At 54.4% G+C, this 17,221-nt stretch overlaps 8 protein-coding genes across 8 annotated transcripts; 4 read left to right on the forward strand and 4 right to left on the reverse strand.

The window, feature by feature from the left end:
- Positions 1-2,109: 2,109 nt before the first annotated feature.
- On the forward strand, positions 2,110-2,980 carry CLAFUR5_08747 (uncharacterized protein; the record flags this gene model as incomplete). Its single annotated transcript, XM_047907895.1, has 2 exons — positions 2,110-2,258; positions 2,320-2,980. The coding sequence occupies 2 exons, from the start codon at positions 2,110-2,112 to the stop codon at positions 2,978-2,980; spliced, it is 810 nt and encodes a 269-aa protein (XP_047759932.1).
- Positions 2,981-4,167: 1,187 nt separating this feature from the next.
- CLAFUR5_08748 (uncharacterized protein) lies at positions 4,168-5,529 on the forward strand (the record flags this gene model as incomplete). The annotated part of the gene is made up of 1 exon (XM_047907896.1): positions 4,168-5,529. The coding sequence occupies one exon, from the start codon at positions 4,168-4,170 to the stop codon at positions 5,527-5,529; it is 1,362 nt and encodes a 453-aa protein (XP_047759935.1).
- Positions 5,530-5,939: 410 nt separating this feature from the next.
- CLAFUR5_08749 (Polyamine N-acetyltransferase 1) lies at positions 5,940-7,462 on the reverse strand (the record flags this gene model as incomplete). The annotated part of the gene is made up of 3 exons (XM_047907897.1): positions 5,940-6,020; positions 6,079-6,510; positions 7,148-7,462. 3 exons carry the CDS (start codon positions 7,460-7,462, stop codon positions 5,940-5,942), a joined length of 828 nt encoding a protein of 275 aa, XP_047759934.1.
- Positions 7,463-8,781: 1,319 nt separating this feature from the next.
- Positions 8,782-10,318, forward strand: CLAFUR5_08750 (DNA damage-inducible protein 1; the record flags this gene model as incomplete). Its single annotated transcript, XM_047907898.1, has 3 exons — positions 8,782-8,783; positions 8,892-9,514; positions 9,567-10,318. Coding segments are annotated over 3 exons (1,377 nt in total).
- Positions 10,319-11,084: 766 nt separating this feature from the next.
- On the forward strand, positions 11,085-13,091 carry CLAFUR5_08751 (E3 ubiquitin-protein ligase; the record flags this gene model as incomplete). The annotated part of the gene is made up of 1 exon (XM_047907899.1): positions 11,085-13,091. The coding sequence occupies one exon, from the start codon at positions 11,085-11,087 to the stop codon at positions 13,089-13,091; it is 2,007 nt and encodes a 668-aa protein (XP_047759414.1).
- Positions 13,092-13,310: 219 nt separating this feature from the next.
- On the reverse strand, positions 13,311-14,305 carry CLAFUR5_08752 (uncharacterized protein; the record flags this gene model as incomplete). Its single annotated transcript, XM_047907900.1, has 3 exons — positions 13,311-13,565; positions 13,606-14,013; positions 14,066-14,305. 3 exons carry the CDS (start codon positions 14,303-14,305, stop codon positions 13,311-13,313), a joined length of 903 nt encoding a protein of 300 aa, XP_047759411.1.
- A 31-nt stretch (positions 14,306-14,336) lies between these two features.
- On the reverse strand, positions 14,337-14,789 carry CLAFUR5_08753 (uncharacterized protein; the record flags this gene model as incomplete). The annotated part of the gene is made up of 1 exon (XM_047907901.1): positions 14,337-14,789. The coding sequence occupies one exon, from the start codon at positions 14,787-14,789 to the stop codon at positions 14,337-14,339; it is 453 nt and encodes a 150-aa protein (XP_047759412.1).
- Positions 14,790-15,215: 426 nt separating this feature from the next.
- On the reverse strand, positions 15,216-15,782 carry CLAFUR5_08754 (uncharacterized protein; the record flags this gene model as incomplete). Its single annotated transcript, XM_047907902.1, has 1 exon — positions 15,216-15,782. One exon carries the CDS (start codon positions 15,780-15,782, stop codon positions 15,216-15,218), a length of 567 nt encoding a protein of 188 aa, XP_047759417.1.
- Between the last annotated feature and the right edge of the window lie 1,439 nt (positions 15,783-17,221).

Genomic DNA, 17,221 nt, shown 5'->3' on the forward strand with positions numbered 1-17,221 from the left:
TTACTTATAGCGTCGATCTTAATAGTCGGCGCGAATAGATCTTTAGTATCTAGTACGGTTAAAAGTATACTACTAGTTATAACTTACTACGAGTCTATATTATAGTATAGTAAGGTCGTGAAGTTAATACTTAGAGGTTGAGATAGACGCGTCGGAATTAAGAAGTCGGGAAATCTAAAGCGGGAAAGCACGTGACCGTCGGTACGTGATCCGATTGGCTTAGAGATAGGTCTGTACTTCCTAGAATTCCACCTTCTTAGATCGATATAACCTTGAATATCATTAACAACACCTTGTAAAACGACATAGACATGCTTATAAGGCTTACAAACGAAGGAGAAAACACCGCTTAATTGCTTGAAAATACTGACTAAGCTATAGGCTTCTAACTTGCTTGCTTGTGACAAGGCTTAATTGCAAACCTTAGAGAATGACTTGCTTGTTAATCAGACTATAGACTCCGGATGCTGCTTAAAGCAATTAGCATTGGTGTGCTTATAGGTGCATTGAGTGCACAGATCCTCATCATCAACAGCTCCCCCAACAAGTCCAGTCCTGATGGATGTTAGGACTTGTTCCCTTCTAAGGGTAGAGATCATGGTCTCTAGGGATGTGGTTTCTAGAGGATTGTTGTGCCTCCATGTTCTGAGCCATTCAACATAGTTCAGTCCCTCCACAAAGTTAAGTCTGTAGTACCTATCTGGCATAACAAAGAGAGGCTTAAGCTTCTTCTTGTTATCCACCTGTGAGGTTACTATAAACTGATCTAGAGCAATCCTGTGGTTGTGTACCTAGGATTGGAATGATTCACAGTATCTGAGGGTGTTTGGGCAAAGCTCATCAAGCTTTAGCTTGTTGACACTCCTCATTGCATTATATAGATCAATTGTGACCACAGGTTTCTAGGTTGTTGCAATGGTATCATACAGCTCTTTAGCAGACTTGTCTGCCTCACCAAAGTTTGGCCTTATGCTTGGATCAAGTCTTGATGTGATGCAACTAAATGCTTTCATATCATTGATCTTCTATTTCTTGTATGCAGCCTTGTAGCCTGGGCTATCCTGCCTAATGGGTGTGGTCTCTCCAGCATAAGTTACTAGGGAAGGCATTGAAACCTTGTCCACCCAGTCCAGATCATGGAAGACATGCCCAGCTAGATCGTTCTCCAGAAGGGCTGTCAGGAGCATCGTTTTCCAGGCTTGGAACTGGACTCCCTTCTTCAGCACCTGGTTGTCCTTGGCGGATTTAACCAGGCTGCTGTGGTTGTTTGTTCTGCTCTCTATATTGGGCCTAGCTCTTCTGCTGTACCACTGGTATTGATGCTTGGGACCTCGGCTTCCTGCAGGTGTTGCTGAATCGATTGGATACAGGTAAGGCAAATGCAGGGTCAGGGTCACCAGCAAAGCAAGCTGATCCTTGATGGAGGCTCTGATGACAATTCAGGCTTCAGGTCGAATAGGCAGAGGAGCACTCGGGCTCATAACCTGTTGTAGGGGTGATTGACGAGTGTACAAGCTTGCTGAACCATGAAACAATAAGGGTGATCAGATACCTTCTGAATTGCATGAGATGTATCTATGGTGGCTACAGATATTGCTGATATAGGGTGTGTGTGCCAAGTCCTGACTAATATGGTACCCAAGTCACCTGATTCACAACAGTAGGCTTTGTCGTGACCGTTGCAGGAGGTCCGTAACTCAAACATAGCCGTTAAATGTAGCCGTCACCGTGGCGTGCGTGGTGGGTATCTCTCTCGATATCGAGGTATGGCTCTCATGAGGCTTGCAAAGTGAGAAGATCTTCTCGGATCGTCGCTGTTGCTCAGTCATAGAGCTCTTCGTGTACCTGCATGATGAGCAGCCATATCCGCGATGGGCGGTGATTGGCTGGTTCCTGCCAGGTACTGGAAAGCTGCCAGCCATCTTTCTGAGCTCCTCCCTCTTCACCATACCATCCCCACCCGTTCCACCCCTCCTGTTCATCGTTCGGCGTTGACGGCATTGTGATCGCACGTTCGTTCAATCTACAGTCGATAGCTTCATCATCGATCGAGCGCAAGCTCTCACACTCACTTCACGTCCAGCTACTCCGCCCAGAGGAGTCGCAGCAATGGCCGACCCAGAGACCGAAGTCGTCATTCCAGAAGAGGACACTGTCGCAGATGAGGAGGTGGAAATGGGCGAAGCTGAAGATGGCACCGCGCCAGGCGGGTTGGAGGATATTGAGCCCAGTGTTCCCACGCGCACCACTTTCCTCGAGTAAGCGCAAAGACCACGACAGCATCAGAAGGCATTGCGATGGCTAATACACTACATACAGCTACCTTCGCTCGCCAATCATCGAGCTGGTCGTAGGCGCAGGCGATCACACCAACACGCTGAACGCCCACCAAGGACTCCTCGTTCAATCGCCCTTCTTCGCTCGCGCCGTCGAGCAGTTCTCCGGCAATGCGCATCGTCGCGTCGACCTCACAGGCGATGACATGGCCGCGACAGCCTCCGTGATCGAATACCTGTACAAAGGCGACTACTTCCCCGCCCTCACCGGCAACACCAACCTCGAGTACGACACCTCCGTCCCACAACCAGACACTGAAGGTGTCGGCCTCCTCCGCCATGCGCGCGTTTACACTCTTGCCCAGAAGTTCGAGCTTCCCGCCCTGTCCGCCATGGCACACCGCAAGATCCACCTCACACAGAGCACAGCCAAGGGCGAGATCGCATACGCTCGCTTCGTGTACAAGGAGACCTCCGTCGACGACGAGAACATCCGCAAGCCGGTTGCAACTTTCTGGGCTACGCGCTCGCACGTCCTGCGTCACGAGGCAGAGCAGGAGTTCAAGAGGATGTGCTTGGAGTTCCCACAATTCGGTTTCGACGTTCTCAGCTTGGTGCTCGATGCGCAGGAGAAGAGGTCGCAGAGGACGGAGGGTGGCGGGTCGAGCAGTGGTCCCGGCAGGAAGAGGCAAAGGGTACTATAAGCTGCTACATTCTGTATTTTAGGAGGATGATGTTCGCTGACTTTGAGATGTGTAGCAAATATTGTAAGCTGTGTGTGAGCAGACAGGCTCGAATGTCAGGCGTAGAATGTAGCATTATGGGTGTGAGAGATGTATTTGGTGATGGAGGCGAGGTGCGAAATAGCTATACTATATTTACCTGCAATGTCAGATTGGGTGTATACTGGGAACCGAGTGTAGCCTGTCCTGAGCGAGATTGCGAACAATGACATGAGACTACTGATTGCTACATAGGTTTCAAAGGCCGCAAAGCTATCTTCTCGAACGACACGGCAGCTGGACGAGGCCTGTGGACAAATCAGATGGCCGTCGATACAAGAGTCGGACCATCTTTTTCTCGCCACAAGAGCATCAGTGAAGCGTAACAATCGCTAACAATGTCGAACCACTATACTTCGCATTGCCTCGAACGCAGTTCCCAGCTGAAATATAGCCGTTGCGCTCTAAGGATCACTGCGAGCATGACCTGTGCAGGATGCTTCGAGCACCGTAGACAATGGAGTTGGTGCTGACATGATGCGCGCGCCGAGGGGCCTGGCACAGAAAAGGTGGCCGCTATACTCTAAGGATAACAGCGAGCATGACCTCTGCAGGGCGCTTCGAGGACCGTGGAAGACAGAGATGTTGTCGAGATAACGCGCGCGCGAGCATGCTTCTACTTTGCTAGCAGTCACTACGCTACGAATTTGCTACCGCAACGATTAAAAGACACTCATCTTCTCGTATAGGCGGCCACATCCATGGCACTTGGGGCGTCTACTGGGCAGGCGCGTCGCGCACTGCATGATACTCACTTGTGCAGTGGCCTCCAGGCCAAGAGCGCAAGACCTTCAACACCCGGCTGGATGACTTGTTTCAACGAGCGACTTTGAGGACCATCCAAATAACCATGCATTCTCAGGCGCTGTATACAACCGCTATCTTGTCATTTTGAGGACGACATGGCCAGTCAGACTTATGTGCCATGGTCCGACAGGTACCAGCAATATGGACGCTGGAACCTGCTCTTGAGGACCAGATCGTATATATACCCCATCGCTTCGCGCAGTAATTTCCACATCACCTCGATTCACACCGACTATCCTCTTCGATAGTCCACCATCGACGCATAGCTCCTCCCTTCCCACATCATCACATCATCCAACACCATGGCGCGACGCACCCGTACCCGCCGGCAACAGCCCAAGCCCAAGCCCACGCCACCATACCACACCCCCCGAGACCCCCTGACACAAGACATGGGCGCAATAGCCCTCATCCGCCGAAGCGACGGCCACGCCATAAATCTCCCAGACATCACATCCTTCTGGGACATGGCCCGCACGGATCCCGACCAACTTGGCTCCAACGTCGCGGACTTCAGGGCATCAGCTGTCTGGCTCGGCTTCTGCAGAGAGCATATTCTGGCGCTACAAATCACGGGCCTCCACGATGTGGAGACGTATCTGAGCTGTCTGGATTGTAGAGTGCCGCGCGAGGAGTGTGTGCGGTGTGCGGTGTTGGGGAGTGTGGTGCATTTGTGGATGTGGGATGAGCCGAGCTGTCCTATTGTGAACGAAGTGTTTGTGAGGGATGGGCAAGCGATGCTGAGGAGATTGGGTCAGCTGGGAAGTCTTATGACGCTGGCGGTGCCGCATGCGATGCTCGAGGCGCATCTTCTCAGTTTGTGGGGCGTGCCTAACCTTCAGACGGTCAGAGCAGTTCGTATGGCTCATGCACCAGGTCTCGCGGTCCGCGTCAGCTGGTCCTTTGAAATGCCGCAGCGTCGTGCTGATGGACATTTCCATGATTGGGCTGAGCCACTGACTACGCCGCCCGCTGCGCCCTGTCAGGATTGTCACGCTGTGCTGCCGGGGATATGGGCTACGTTCAAGCTGAAGGCGGGTGAGAACTTCGCCGCGAAGTTGAAGAGAGATTTGATCGAGGGAAAGGGAGGGTTGGAGAGATGCATCAATGAGGCTACGAGGGCGGGCCACTGGGTGGTGCATCACGCTCACATGCACCCCGGGACCACGATCGAGAAGGAGCACGCGCTGTTCGCGCCCAGTGCTCGAAGCGAAGCAGAAGCACTCCCTCCACCACCGCAATCGCAGGCTATCGCAGTGGAAGGCCAGCACCAGGCTCCAGCACCTTACACCCACTCGGAGGCCATGAAAATGGGAGTCTTCGACGCGCTCCCTCCTCCAGAGGCAGCATCCAGGACCGACTCACCAGCATCGTCCTTCGAATGGCACGAAGGCCCAGTCCCACCCATCGGCACCTGGCCAGGCCACGACACGCCTCCGCTCCCATCGGACCGCGAGGACGGCTGCCCAGCGTCCACGTTCACAAAACGCGGGCGCCATACTCTGAACGAGACGCTTTATGCACTGCATTCCGCGTCAGGCCGACCCCTAGCATCGCCCGACCACCTTCTCAGACGCTCGCTGGGATGGTCGTCGGTGTCGGAGGTAGACATCGATGAGCGGGGCCTCGCGTCTAGGGAGAGAGTCGCACGCGCGGACGCGTAGCAAGCTGCGCAGCTGTGGGATGGGATTGATTGGGATGCGAGGCTCCCGCTCTATTGATGCAGCGTGGCGACTGCTATTACCCTAGGAGCGGAAATATTGCGCGAGTATAGGGTCGGGTCTTGTTAGCTACGATAGCGCCCTCGCAGCGCAGCGGCTGCTATTACCCTGGGAGCGGAAGCGTTGCACGACGCGACGCGCCTCTCCCTACAACATTGCTCAGGCCCACGGTGTCTGGAGAATTTCGCATAGGTCATATCCACTATCGCTATTCGAAGCGCGATGGCCACTTTTTGAGTCATGTCAAGAACCGTCGGGGATGTTTGAGCACGGTGGAGAGCAATGCAATTTGTACATTCGACATGGGCTATCATACACTCCCGCCGAGCGCTTCATCATACGGCTTCAGCTTTTTAGTCTGATACGCCGCCTGAGTTCAGCTCCTTGGCCATGTCAAACCATCCACCTCCACCGAATTGCGCCTTGCTCTTACCCTGAGATACGTCAGTACACCATCTGATCGCAGAGACACCATCCTCCAGTGGCACTCACCTTACTCACAAACCCAAACGTCTCATAATACGGTATCAACGCCTCATGCGTGATGAGCGCCGCATAATCCGCCACATCCTGATTCTCCAACCGGTGAATATACGCCTTCATCAACGTCTTCCCCAGACCACGTCCCTGGTACTGCGGCAGGACTGCAAGACTATGGATACAAACCGTTCGTCCTTCTTGCTTGTGGCCCAGGTTCGGATCAGCGGGATCACCCATCGCCATGTCTTCATCAGACACGACCGAATTCGTCGTCCTGGTTGAGACAATGTGGCCCATCAGGACTGCCTTGCGTTCCGGTGCGCCAGAGTATACCGGCGCTGCGGTCTCTGCGGTGGTGGGGACGTCGGCACTTCCATCGTTGGCGGTTTGGGATGTGAAGATGCCTAGACTGAGTTCGCCGGCGACTTTGAGACGGTATTGGAACTGTGGTGGGGTCGTCGTTAGCTGGTGTGGTTCTGGTTCTGGATTCGTATCCGGCCTGCGCTGCGCAGGGGTGTTTATGTGAAACTGTTACACGGGAGGAGGGTACAGGTGGAGTTGATGCCCAAAGCAAGGAGGGGTTGTTGTGGGAGGGTACGGCATTGCGAGGTGGTGCAGCGGCTGGTATTGTGTTTTGGGGGGAGGTTTTCCTTTGAAGAGCTGTGAGTTGTTGAAGGATCTGCTTGCGATGGCTAGAGCTTCTGGTGTGGCGGCGATGTGTTGAAGGGATCGCCAGAGATTCTGTAGGACAGGTCTCGCTTCGATCAAGCCCATGCGTAACTTTACACACACACACACACACACACACACACACACACGATCTTTGATGCCTGATGCTGTGTCGTGATGTTTGGCGAGAGATGGCTGACAGCCCGATCTTTGACAGCAGATCTCTCGGTTCTTGTTGTGACCACTTTGTGCGCCGCCGTGGGGGGATGGAAGTCACGCTGTCGGGATGTTGCGGCACAAGGCTACGGCAAAGGACAACGCATACAGAGGGTAGTGTACCGTGGTATCACCAGCATGTCACGGCGGAGGGGTGACGCTTGCCGACGATGGAAGGCAATGATGAGGCACTCACTTTTTCTCTCGTGCAACGTTCCTGGGGCGGGAAGGCGGCTTCTTCTAATCTCGTACAGCTCTCGACGTCGGATATATTCAGCGTCTGCGTGTAGGGATGCAATTCGTTTCGCTTTTCGTTGGTGTGTGACCGTTCGGTGATGATGCTGCTCTCGCTCTCGTTGCCAGGATCTGCGTCCATGGGTGTCTCGCGATTGATGCCCTCGTCGCGTGATTTGGAGAGGCCTGGCATGTTGGAGAGGCCTGGCATGTTGGAGAGGCCTGGCATGTTGGAGAGGGTGCTCTCATTTGCCAATGCAGACAGGTCACGAGGCATTGTTGATGAGGTCGATGAGCAGTGGATGAAGCGCGGCAGGAGTGCCAGGTGCCGAAGTCTTGCGGTGGTAGTGGCGGCGACTTTATGTCGGGTTGGCGAGGATTGTGTCACTGATGAATCTTGCAGATGAGGTCGAGTGACAGAGGGACAGCGGATATAGTTTAAAGTGGCGGGTTCTGAACAACACACTTCTACTTGGCAGAACAAGGAGAAAGGCAGTATCCGACTCGTAAGTACGCATTCTATCGCGTCGAGGAGTTTCGTTAGGTCGAGAATACTATCGTTAGGCTACGAGAGTACCCGGAGGCCCGCCACTCTGTATTATATCCACCCTTGCAAGGACAAATGACTTGCTGGCTTGGGCTTTGCAGTTTCACTTCTGCTGCTGCACCGCCTTGAGATGCAGTAGCTAGCTTGTGCAGTAGCATGCATATCACACCACGAGGGCAAGCCCGCTGTTGAGATGGTGCTCCAGCTGGACTGTCGTCCGATTTGACGACAGCCGCGAAGTCATACAACCAGGCTCTACTCTATCACGCCGCCGGCTTTGCATTGGTGTCGGTCGTTGGAGCATCTCTATCGCACGCGGCAAGTTGCAACTGCAGGGTCGGCGGGCCGGATGACGATGATGCTCTCGGCAACGGTGGACAAGGGCGCCGGAGCTTTCACTGCAGCTTGCCGTTGATGAACAGCACTGCCAGACGTACCAATCCACGCTGCTGGAGACTGGAGTACTTCTGCATGAGCCAGAGCGAAGCATCGCCCACGATCACTGACCGCCATCTGCAGCACGCCCCGTGCCACGTGGGAGCGACGGCGACGACGAGTAGGCATATACACATAATGTCCTTCACTTGTCAGCAGCAGCGCCGAAGCAACACCTCTCATGTGGCGTGCGCATACGGCAGCAAGAGCTCTCTCTCACAACTTCCCTCGCAGCTCCAGCTGCTCGCCTGAACTCATTCACTGCTACGTGCCCAGTCTTTGCCTGCATCATTCCACCACCTTCCCAGCAAGACGACACTGGCGCATAACCACATTAGTCATTCGGTCATGAGGCAACGGTAGCATCAACCACCACGATCCACAACCGCCTTCATCCATCCCCGCTCCACCCGCCCACCACCACATCCAACCATATCACTACTGCCGACGCGCCAGCCAGACACTTCCCTTTCGGGTGTCACTGCTCGAATTCCCGCATTCCAGCTGACCGGCCTATCATCGCCCGCCGTCACTGACCGTTCGGTCGACCGACATATCCCTAGGAACCAACAACCACCGCACACATCAGCTCTGGATCAGACGGCATAGGCAATATGTGAGTACAGACCCGCGCGTCTAGTCCAACGCGCTTCCCTCTGTGATCTTGTAACACCGGCATGGTATGACAGTGAGACCTAGCTGACCGAATCTGTCAACTCCACAGGCCTCGCCTTGCCATATCTATCATCGCGCCCAACCATGAAGCCGACCAACAGCTCATTTCTCTCGACCTCCCAACTGGTCTCTCCATAGCAGACCTGAAGGGTCTCGTCAACGCAGACACCAACATCCCCGTAGCCTCCCAGCAATTCTTCCACAACAACCAAGTCCTCCAAGACGACAACAAGACATTAGAAGAGGTTGGCATCAAGGATGGAGACATGATTGCTATGCTGATGCGCCAACCCCAACAACAGAACAACATGGGCTCCCAACCACGAAGACAGCAGCAGCAGCAGCAGGGCCAGCAGAGGAGAGGTGGGGCAGGTGGTCCACAAGATATTGAGAACACACGTCAGAACATACTTGCAAACCCAGGCGCGATGCAAAAGATAAGAGACGAACGCCCCGCGCTGGCAGACGCAATCCACGATCCGGACAGGTTCCGTGAGGTATGGCAGCAGATGATGCAGGACGATGAGGATCGCGAGCGCGATCGACAAGAGCAGATGCGGTTGCTGAATGAAGATCCGTTCAACATTGAGGCGCAGCAGAAGATTGAAGAGATGATACGGGAGGAGTCTGTGCAAGAGAATCTGCAGTTTGCCTACGAGCACAATCCTGAAGGTGAGTCAACATGTCAAGGCAAGTGGAGCTATGCCAACGACGCCATTTACAGTGTTTGGAAGAGTGACAATGCTTTACATCCCCGTCGAAGTCAACAAGCGCCCGGTCAAGGCTTTCGTCGACTCTGGAGCGCAGACCACCATCATGTCGCCTTCGTGTGCAGAGGCTTGCGGTATCATGAGGCTGATCGACAAGCGCTACGCTGGCATTGCCAGAGGTGTCGGTACCGCTAAGATCTTGGGTCGCGTTCACTCATCGCAGATCAAGATTGGCAATGCAACCATGCCATGCTCCTTCACTGTCATGGAGGGCAAGGACGTCGACCTTCTCCTCGGCCTGGACATGCTGAAGCGTTTCCAAGCGAACATTGACCTGCGGCAGAACAAGCTCATCTTCGGCGACAACAACGAGGTGAGCTTCCTTGGCGAGGCTGACATTCCGCAACAATTCGAGGAAGCTCAGCAGAACGAGCCCACCATTGCAGGTCCCAACGGGACGACGATTGGAGCGAAGACCGGGACAGTGCAGCCAGCAGCAGCATCATCTTCCTCCAACACCAATGGCGGACACTTTCAAGGACAAGGCCAGTCGCTGGGTTCGGCATCCAACAGCAAAGCGCCAGCGGTCAGCACACCCTCTGCCTCTGGTGGCGCATCTGGTGGCGCACCCGCTGAAAACTCGAGAGAGCACAACGAGAAGATCATCCAGCTGCAGGGCCTAGGCTTCTCGCGCCAACAAGCCATCTCAGCACTCGACGCGTGCGACGGCAACGTTGACCTGGCAGCAAGCATGCTATTCAACTAGAATGACAATCTTACGGAGAACACGGCACGCTATGATATACCCAAAGTCTTACGACATACACGGGCAGGACACTTTCGTCGAAAGCGAAGCATCATTACCACGGTGGAACGGAGTGGTGCTCATAGTGCATCTTTTGGTGCCGGTGATGCCTTTCGCTCAAAGTTGAGGTTAGTGTAGATTAGGAAGTATGATCAGCAGAGGCACAACGCCTTCGTTATGAAGAGGTAGTCACTGCGCACGTTTACTGCCATCTCACGAGAGTTCCTTCCCTGTCAAGGCGGCGTGCGCTAGTGCCAGGATGTGGTCATGTGCGCTGATGTTTCATGCTTGGCAGCTTGAGCTTGACTGGGATCAAGCTTCGGTTGCCATCTCACTGAACTTGTCTGCTATGTACTGCAATTCACTTCTACATACTACCAAACATCTTCTCGCTGCAATTTGCCCTTTCATCATACGGTACATGTACCTGCTGCTACAGAAACAAGTTTCTGCCTCAGTCGCCCGACTTTGGAATCTTTGCCCCACATCTGTTCATCGCACACGTGCACCTCCGTAAGGTATTCACAACCACCTGCAGGCCTCGCATCAAACGACATCCGCCATCTGCCGTCCGGCTTAGCAATAAGGTACTGTACTGTACCCCCAGCATTGATCTATCTGCCTGCGTCTTTTGATCCTCCGCAGGGCTGTGCAAAGGATCATGTGCAGCGACCGTACCTGCATCCGCAGCCGCAGCCGAAGCATATAAACCACGCGGGGAAAGAAAATGGATCTCGTCCCTCTGCCCAAAGCCACTGGCACTGGCACTGGCACTGGCTCCCGTCTCTGGAAATCGAAAGCAGATTTTTTTCGACCCTTTCGATCTGCTGCTGAGGTCGGGGAGGGTATTGAGCCACTGTATGATCCCACCTTACCGAGAGAGGAATTGCATAATCATGATCCGGATCTGAGGGATTTGAACCGAGCGCTGGAAGTGTTGGTGGAGGTGTTTCCGGATGTGCGGGTGGAGGTGTTTAGGGAGATGTTGGGGAGTGTTGGGGAGAGTAGTCGGGTGGAGGTTGTGACGGAGTTGCTTGTGAAGGAGAGAGGGGTGGGGGTTGGGGGGAAAGGGGATGGTGGTGGTGGGGGGAGGAGGTGGATTAGGGGGAGGGTTAGGGCGGAAGGTGGGAGGAGGAGGGGGAAAGGGCGGAGAGGTGGAGGTGAGGGGCTGGAGGATCAGGATCTGTTTCGAAGTGATGCTTACAAGAAGGCTGTCAAGGACGTTTTCTACCTGGAGTTCAGGAATCTGAGCCATTCGACGATTCGGGGCGTGTTGGCGGAGCAGAATTTCTCGTATACACTTGCGAGACCAATTTTGCAGCAGCTTGCGAGTCGGAGTTGGAGGTTCTCGCTGGGGAGTCTGTGGCCGAGGAAAGCAGCTGGTGTCGGAGCAGATGGGCACCCGTTCATCTTTTGGAGTCACGAAAATGGGTCGGAGCAAGCCACCCCTGCTGTCAGGAAGACGGGAAGTACGGAATTGGACCATGAGCTCTACGAGCTATTCGTCGAGCCGATCATCACGAAACAAAGGCAAGAACGACAACTTGCCGACTACAACGTGGCATGCGAGGTCAACGAAAAGGAAGCAGAAGCTGCCGAAGCACTTTTCGACTGCGAATGCTGCTTCAGCTCCGTCCCCTTCGAACAGATCGCCACTTGTGATCAGAACTGCCACTTTCTCTGCCTCGACTGCGTTCGCCGAACAGTAAACGAAGCACTCTATGGCCAAGGCTGGTCACGAACAGCAGATCTGGAACGAGCTTCAGTTCGATGCTTTGCGCCATCTTCGCAGGATTGCCATGGCTCGATTGCTGGTGACCAGGTTCGACAGTCCTTGACGCAAGGCTCTGATAATGAAGACGCCTGGAACGACTTTCAGGCGAGGATAACTGCCGAGACGCTCATGAGGACGGGTCTATCATTACAACGCTGTCCCTTCTGCAACTACGCCGAAGTCGATGAACCACCAAATGCCCGCATCCGACACCCCATGGCAATTTGGCACCACGCTATGACGAAATCACCACCAGCTTTCCAGATCATGCTGCTCTCATTCCTGACAGCATTAACCCTCCTGACAATCCCCATACTAGTCGCTACACTGGTCACATGGCTCCTACTTCAACTCTTCCCACCAGCCAAATCCGCCTTGACGAGCTCCCTCCACCGCATCCACAAAACCCGCCGAACCCTCCGCTTCACATGCCAGAACCCCTCCTGCGCCGCACTAACCTGCACCCGCTGCCTCGCCCCCTGGCACAACCCCCACACCTGCTTCGACGCCGAATCGACCTCCCTCCGCACCGCGCTCGAAGCCTCCGCCACCCTGGCCATAAAACGCACATGCCCCAAATGTCTCCTCTCCTTCGTCAAGGCCAGCGGCTGCAACAAACTCGTCTGCAACTGCGGATACACCATGTGCTACATTTGTCGGCAAGAGATTACGAGTCGGGAGGGGTATGCGCATTTTTGTCAGCATTTCAGGCCCAGTGGGGGGAGGTGTGGGGAGTGTGAGAGGTGTGATCTTTATGGGGATGAGGATGAGGAGGGGGCGATTAGGCGGGCGGCGGAGGTTGCGGAACGGGAGTGGAGGGAGAGGGAGCAGGGTGGTGGGGAGGGGGAGGAGGAGGCGAGGAAGGGGGTGAGGATGATTGAGGTGCTTGTGGGGCAGGGGAGGAGGAGGAGGTGGTGGGAGGAGTGGGTGGATGTTGTTGTTGATGCTGTTGTGGCGTGATACCTGACAGCATCTCTTGGCGTTGAAACGCTATGAATTGTTGACTGCACCAGGCTGTTCCTCGTCTGACTCTCTGGAGAACCGGCTCCCGCTCGGTTATGGTTGAACAGAAAAGCGTTCCGACGCTGGAAGACGCTGTATTGAAAGCCCGATCACGCTTTATGCAGTAGTCTTAAGCGCTTGCCATGGGACTGTTGTCTTGAAACCTGGCCCGGGTGCTCAACAGAAATCGTAGAATCCCTCGAGGTCGTCATCGTACGTGCCGGGTGTCCCGACCTCGCAGGGTGGAGAGTATCCGGGCACGTCCTCGGGGTATCGCCCATCGTGCCCATCCTCAAGCAGCTTCATATATGCTTGAGTAATGCCCGTGTACCCTTCCTCATACATCTCCACTACCTCACCTCCGTTGAGTGTAATGTCTTCGACGTGGTCTCTGTGAGCATTGATCGTCTCCCCCTGGGCAAAGAAACCCTTCTGAATCCGTGTACTCAGAAAATTCGCCGCATAGCCTTACGTGCCGCAACTCGGGCAGCGTCCCGGCGAGTCGAGTCCAAGTCCGGCTCCGGGTGCCGTGATGGAGGTAGATGCATGAAAGGGACAGCAGGCGTAGAGTTCTCTTGTGACACAATAGGAGGTCGACTAATTCGCCTTCGGTGGTGTCGAAACCCGATAAGCTCAGCTCTTGTAGCTCGGGCCAGGTCGTGTCTTTGATAATCTCCTCAATCTGGACACTCAGTTCATCCCCCGAGTCGGGCATGCTCAGCCTCAGAGTACGGAGTCGCGAGGCTGACTTGAGCCACATGTTTAGCCCTTGATGTCGCCTGTCGAAATAGTCGCCCATGAAGCCATCATCGCTGAGGTGTGTGGTGAGCTGGAGCTGGAGGGTCTCGAGCGTGCTCATCACTCTCTCCGCAAGATTCTTCTGACCATGGAGTCTCCATTAGGGTCTCCGGAACTACATGGTGGAAATTCACATGCTTGATCTCTCTTCCGCTGGTATCGAGGGCGTGGAGCAGTCGCAAGAACGTCTGATCATCACGCCTGGTGGCGTCGTGTTGGGTGCCTGGCAGTAGCAAGCACTCTTTGAAGTCCGCTTCCACGAGGTTGAAGTATGTGTTGGGTCCAGGTCCGATGGCCAGGGTGAGCTTATCAAGGGCACGGCAGTTCTCGAATAGCGTGGTCAAATAATCGAGGTCATAGCGTTCGATAATCATAGCCGCCTGTTACCGGAACATGTGGGCATACTTACTTGTGATACGACTGGAGCAGCTCCTGCTCATCATACTCTCCTTGCACTTGCCGAGCAAGCACTCTCTTCCTATACTCTGTCCACGCCAGTTTCTCCGCTAAGGTCAAGTGGAAGCGACGGCCTCTGGTGGGACCTTCAGACTTCCAACACGTCTTGATGTTCTCTTTCCACTCAAGGAACGGGCTTTGCTCGTGGTATATGTCTGCCTGGAAGTGCAGCTCTTTGATACGCTGCGAAAAGTACGGGTGCTCCGATGCTGCGACCAGATGCAGCAGGCGTTTCTGGCTGTATGTCCCAACGATCGTTCGCAGTACATGTTCTTTGCCGACTTCAGCCATCATCGTACACGTCCTGCGGGCCGCGAGCACCTCGCTGTTGTCCAGGTGCATGAAGACTCGGTGGAGTAGTTCTGCCGGGAGACAGAGAATGCTGGAGCTTGCGGCGGCCATGACTGGGCCTTGAAGTGATGTCAAAAGGTCTGCTTCTGCGTGCTGCAAGGCTTCCGTGGTTATGACGGCGATGCGGAGGTGCTTGGATAGAATGTTGTTCTTGAAGCGAAGACGCGAACGAGAGGAAGTCGCGTCCACACCCCTGCTCGATTGGACCGCGCGAAAACGCGAAATGTTCGAGATCCATGGATGTTGTCAAAGAAGGAGTAGTCTTACGATAATGCATCATCCGTCCATGACCATTAACAGTACTGTACATCGAACATACCACTCCCTGATCACCGACTCTCCAACCCCACCACCACAACAGCACAATTATCACTATCCGGCAAAGTCGTCGCCTTCCTCGTCAAATCCGCCGCAATATCCTCCGCCTTGATCCCCTTCTCCCACAAATGCAATGCATGCTTCGCCGCCTCTTCAGCCTTAGGCGCCTCTCCCACCCCATCGGTCATGAGCATCAACAGCGGTGCCGTGGTTTATCACGCCGCCTGCTCGCTGGATTCGATGCCGTTCTTCTCGGTCGTGGGGCTTTTGGGCTTCGGAAAGTCGAGATATTCTGTTCGTTTTGTGTGTCCCGTCACGTTCGATTTGGCCAAGGAGAATGTGTGAGTCGCCCAGGTCTGCTGTGGTGAGGACATTCTTTTTGGTGTCCACTAATGCAAGCGCTAGTGTCGAGCCAGTGCTTAGACATCCCAGGTCTCTGAGTGCATCGTCTTCCGCTCGAATGGCATCCTGAATAACTTCTTCGGGGCTCTTGTCGAAGGACGCGTCGTTTAGTCCGATGTCGATGTGACGCGGTAGATGCTGCGATATGTGGTCCGAAGCCGTGGCGCCAGCGTGGCCATCGCAGACTGCAAAGAGGGCGTAGTCTGTGTGCGAGAGCGCCCCAGGTTTGCAGACGATGTAACGACCTTCTTGATGTTGCCTGTCACCGATAGCTGTCGAGATGCCAATGTCCTTGATTTTAGTGGCGGCCATTATCTGATCCATAGAGCTGTACGATCGTTTGAGGTTTCAGCCCTCCCCGGATACGAAACAGTCTTTGCCCTATATGTTCAGTGGCATGGGATGCCGCATCATGGCAGAAGGTTGTGACTGACATCACCGTGCCCCAGAAGCTCGGCTTGCCGAAGTGTTGCAGAGAAAATGCCGTACCGATATCCACATTTGCCAACTTGACTTCTCTGCGTCTCGAGGATTGCGACTATCTTGATCTGTTGCCGCTCACACATTCACGGAGTGCCGTTCTTTCACGTTTCCAAGAACAGCCACTCATCTTCAAGCAGATCTCTGGCCGAGGCACGAGTCCAGGTGCTGGCTGGCCCTCAATCCTCGTTCACTCGTCTTCGACTTTCCCAAGGTGTACATCTCCGCAGTAAGACACTTGCATTCCTTCAAATCCTCACAGAGCCACACTGTCGACGTGGTGCCACATCCAAGTGTGCCGACAATCTAATACCGGCGGGAGAAAACTTCGCCCATGCGGGCGGGATTGAAGTAGAACTTGTGTCCTTGTTGTAATGACCGAGAGTCTCCTCCTCGATCTTGATGTCTGATGTCTTTAGGTAGGGTAATGGAGCCGCTACGTATATGTCAATGTACTACTTTTGCGTCGCGCGGACGCATGCCGTTGCACACCTCTGAGGAAACGCGCGCGGCTGTAGTGGGGCTCGGCGGACTGGACTGGATTGCCCGTGAGCGAGATGGTGGATCGCATGGCTGGTGTTATGCGATGAGAGCTGATCAAAGTCCACGCTCAGGTGTCGAGTGTCGAGTAGCGCTGAGTCCGAACTCCGGTGACTCAGAGGGTCCATGCAGGGAACGCCGACTTCCGACTGTTCGGTATGGCCTGGTTGATATCCTTCGATACAGCCGACTCGTGCTGTGCGGCTGACATAGTCTTCATCCTTTGTCTGGGCGTACAAGCATGCCTAAACACCCCAAACCAGCTCATCTCCTCGGCGTCCTGGACCACAGAAGTGGTAGTAGAGAGCATTGAGCTTGGGGTAGAAGCTGATCTCCTCGATGTCGATGCCTTCTCGTGTCCAGATACCAGACTCCTCGTCGACTCCGCATCCCCCTTTCCGCTCCCACGAGGCGAGCTCGACCTATAGAAAAGCCCAAGAGGTCCAGGCGCCGCAGCCGTCGCAACCATGGGAAGCATTTCGATGGTCGTCGTAAAGTTTTAATGTTCGAAGACACGTGCAGCTTCTGATGTGACGTCGCCGTTATCGCAGCCGTCCTGGGTCCTCTCCTTTATATGACTTCTCGGATCAGTAACTCAGCAGAAGCCTGTCGCCGCACCTGGGAATGTAGATGCCTGCCACACCTCTCCAACACCGGAGTCCCCTGTCTAATATAACATACTCTAACCCAAGGCTTGGCGGGTTCCAATACGGCGATAGGAAACGTGGTTGCCTCCCGCTCCT

The sequence above is a fragment of the Fulvia fulva genome, chromosome 3 (genome assembly GCF_020509005.1).
Source record: "Fulvia fulva chromosome 3, complete sequence".
Lineage (NCBI taxonomy): Eukaryota > Fungi > Ascomycota > Dothideomycetes > Mycosphaerellales > Mycosphaerellaceae > Fulvia > Fulvia fulva.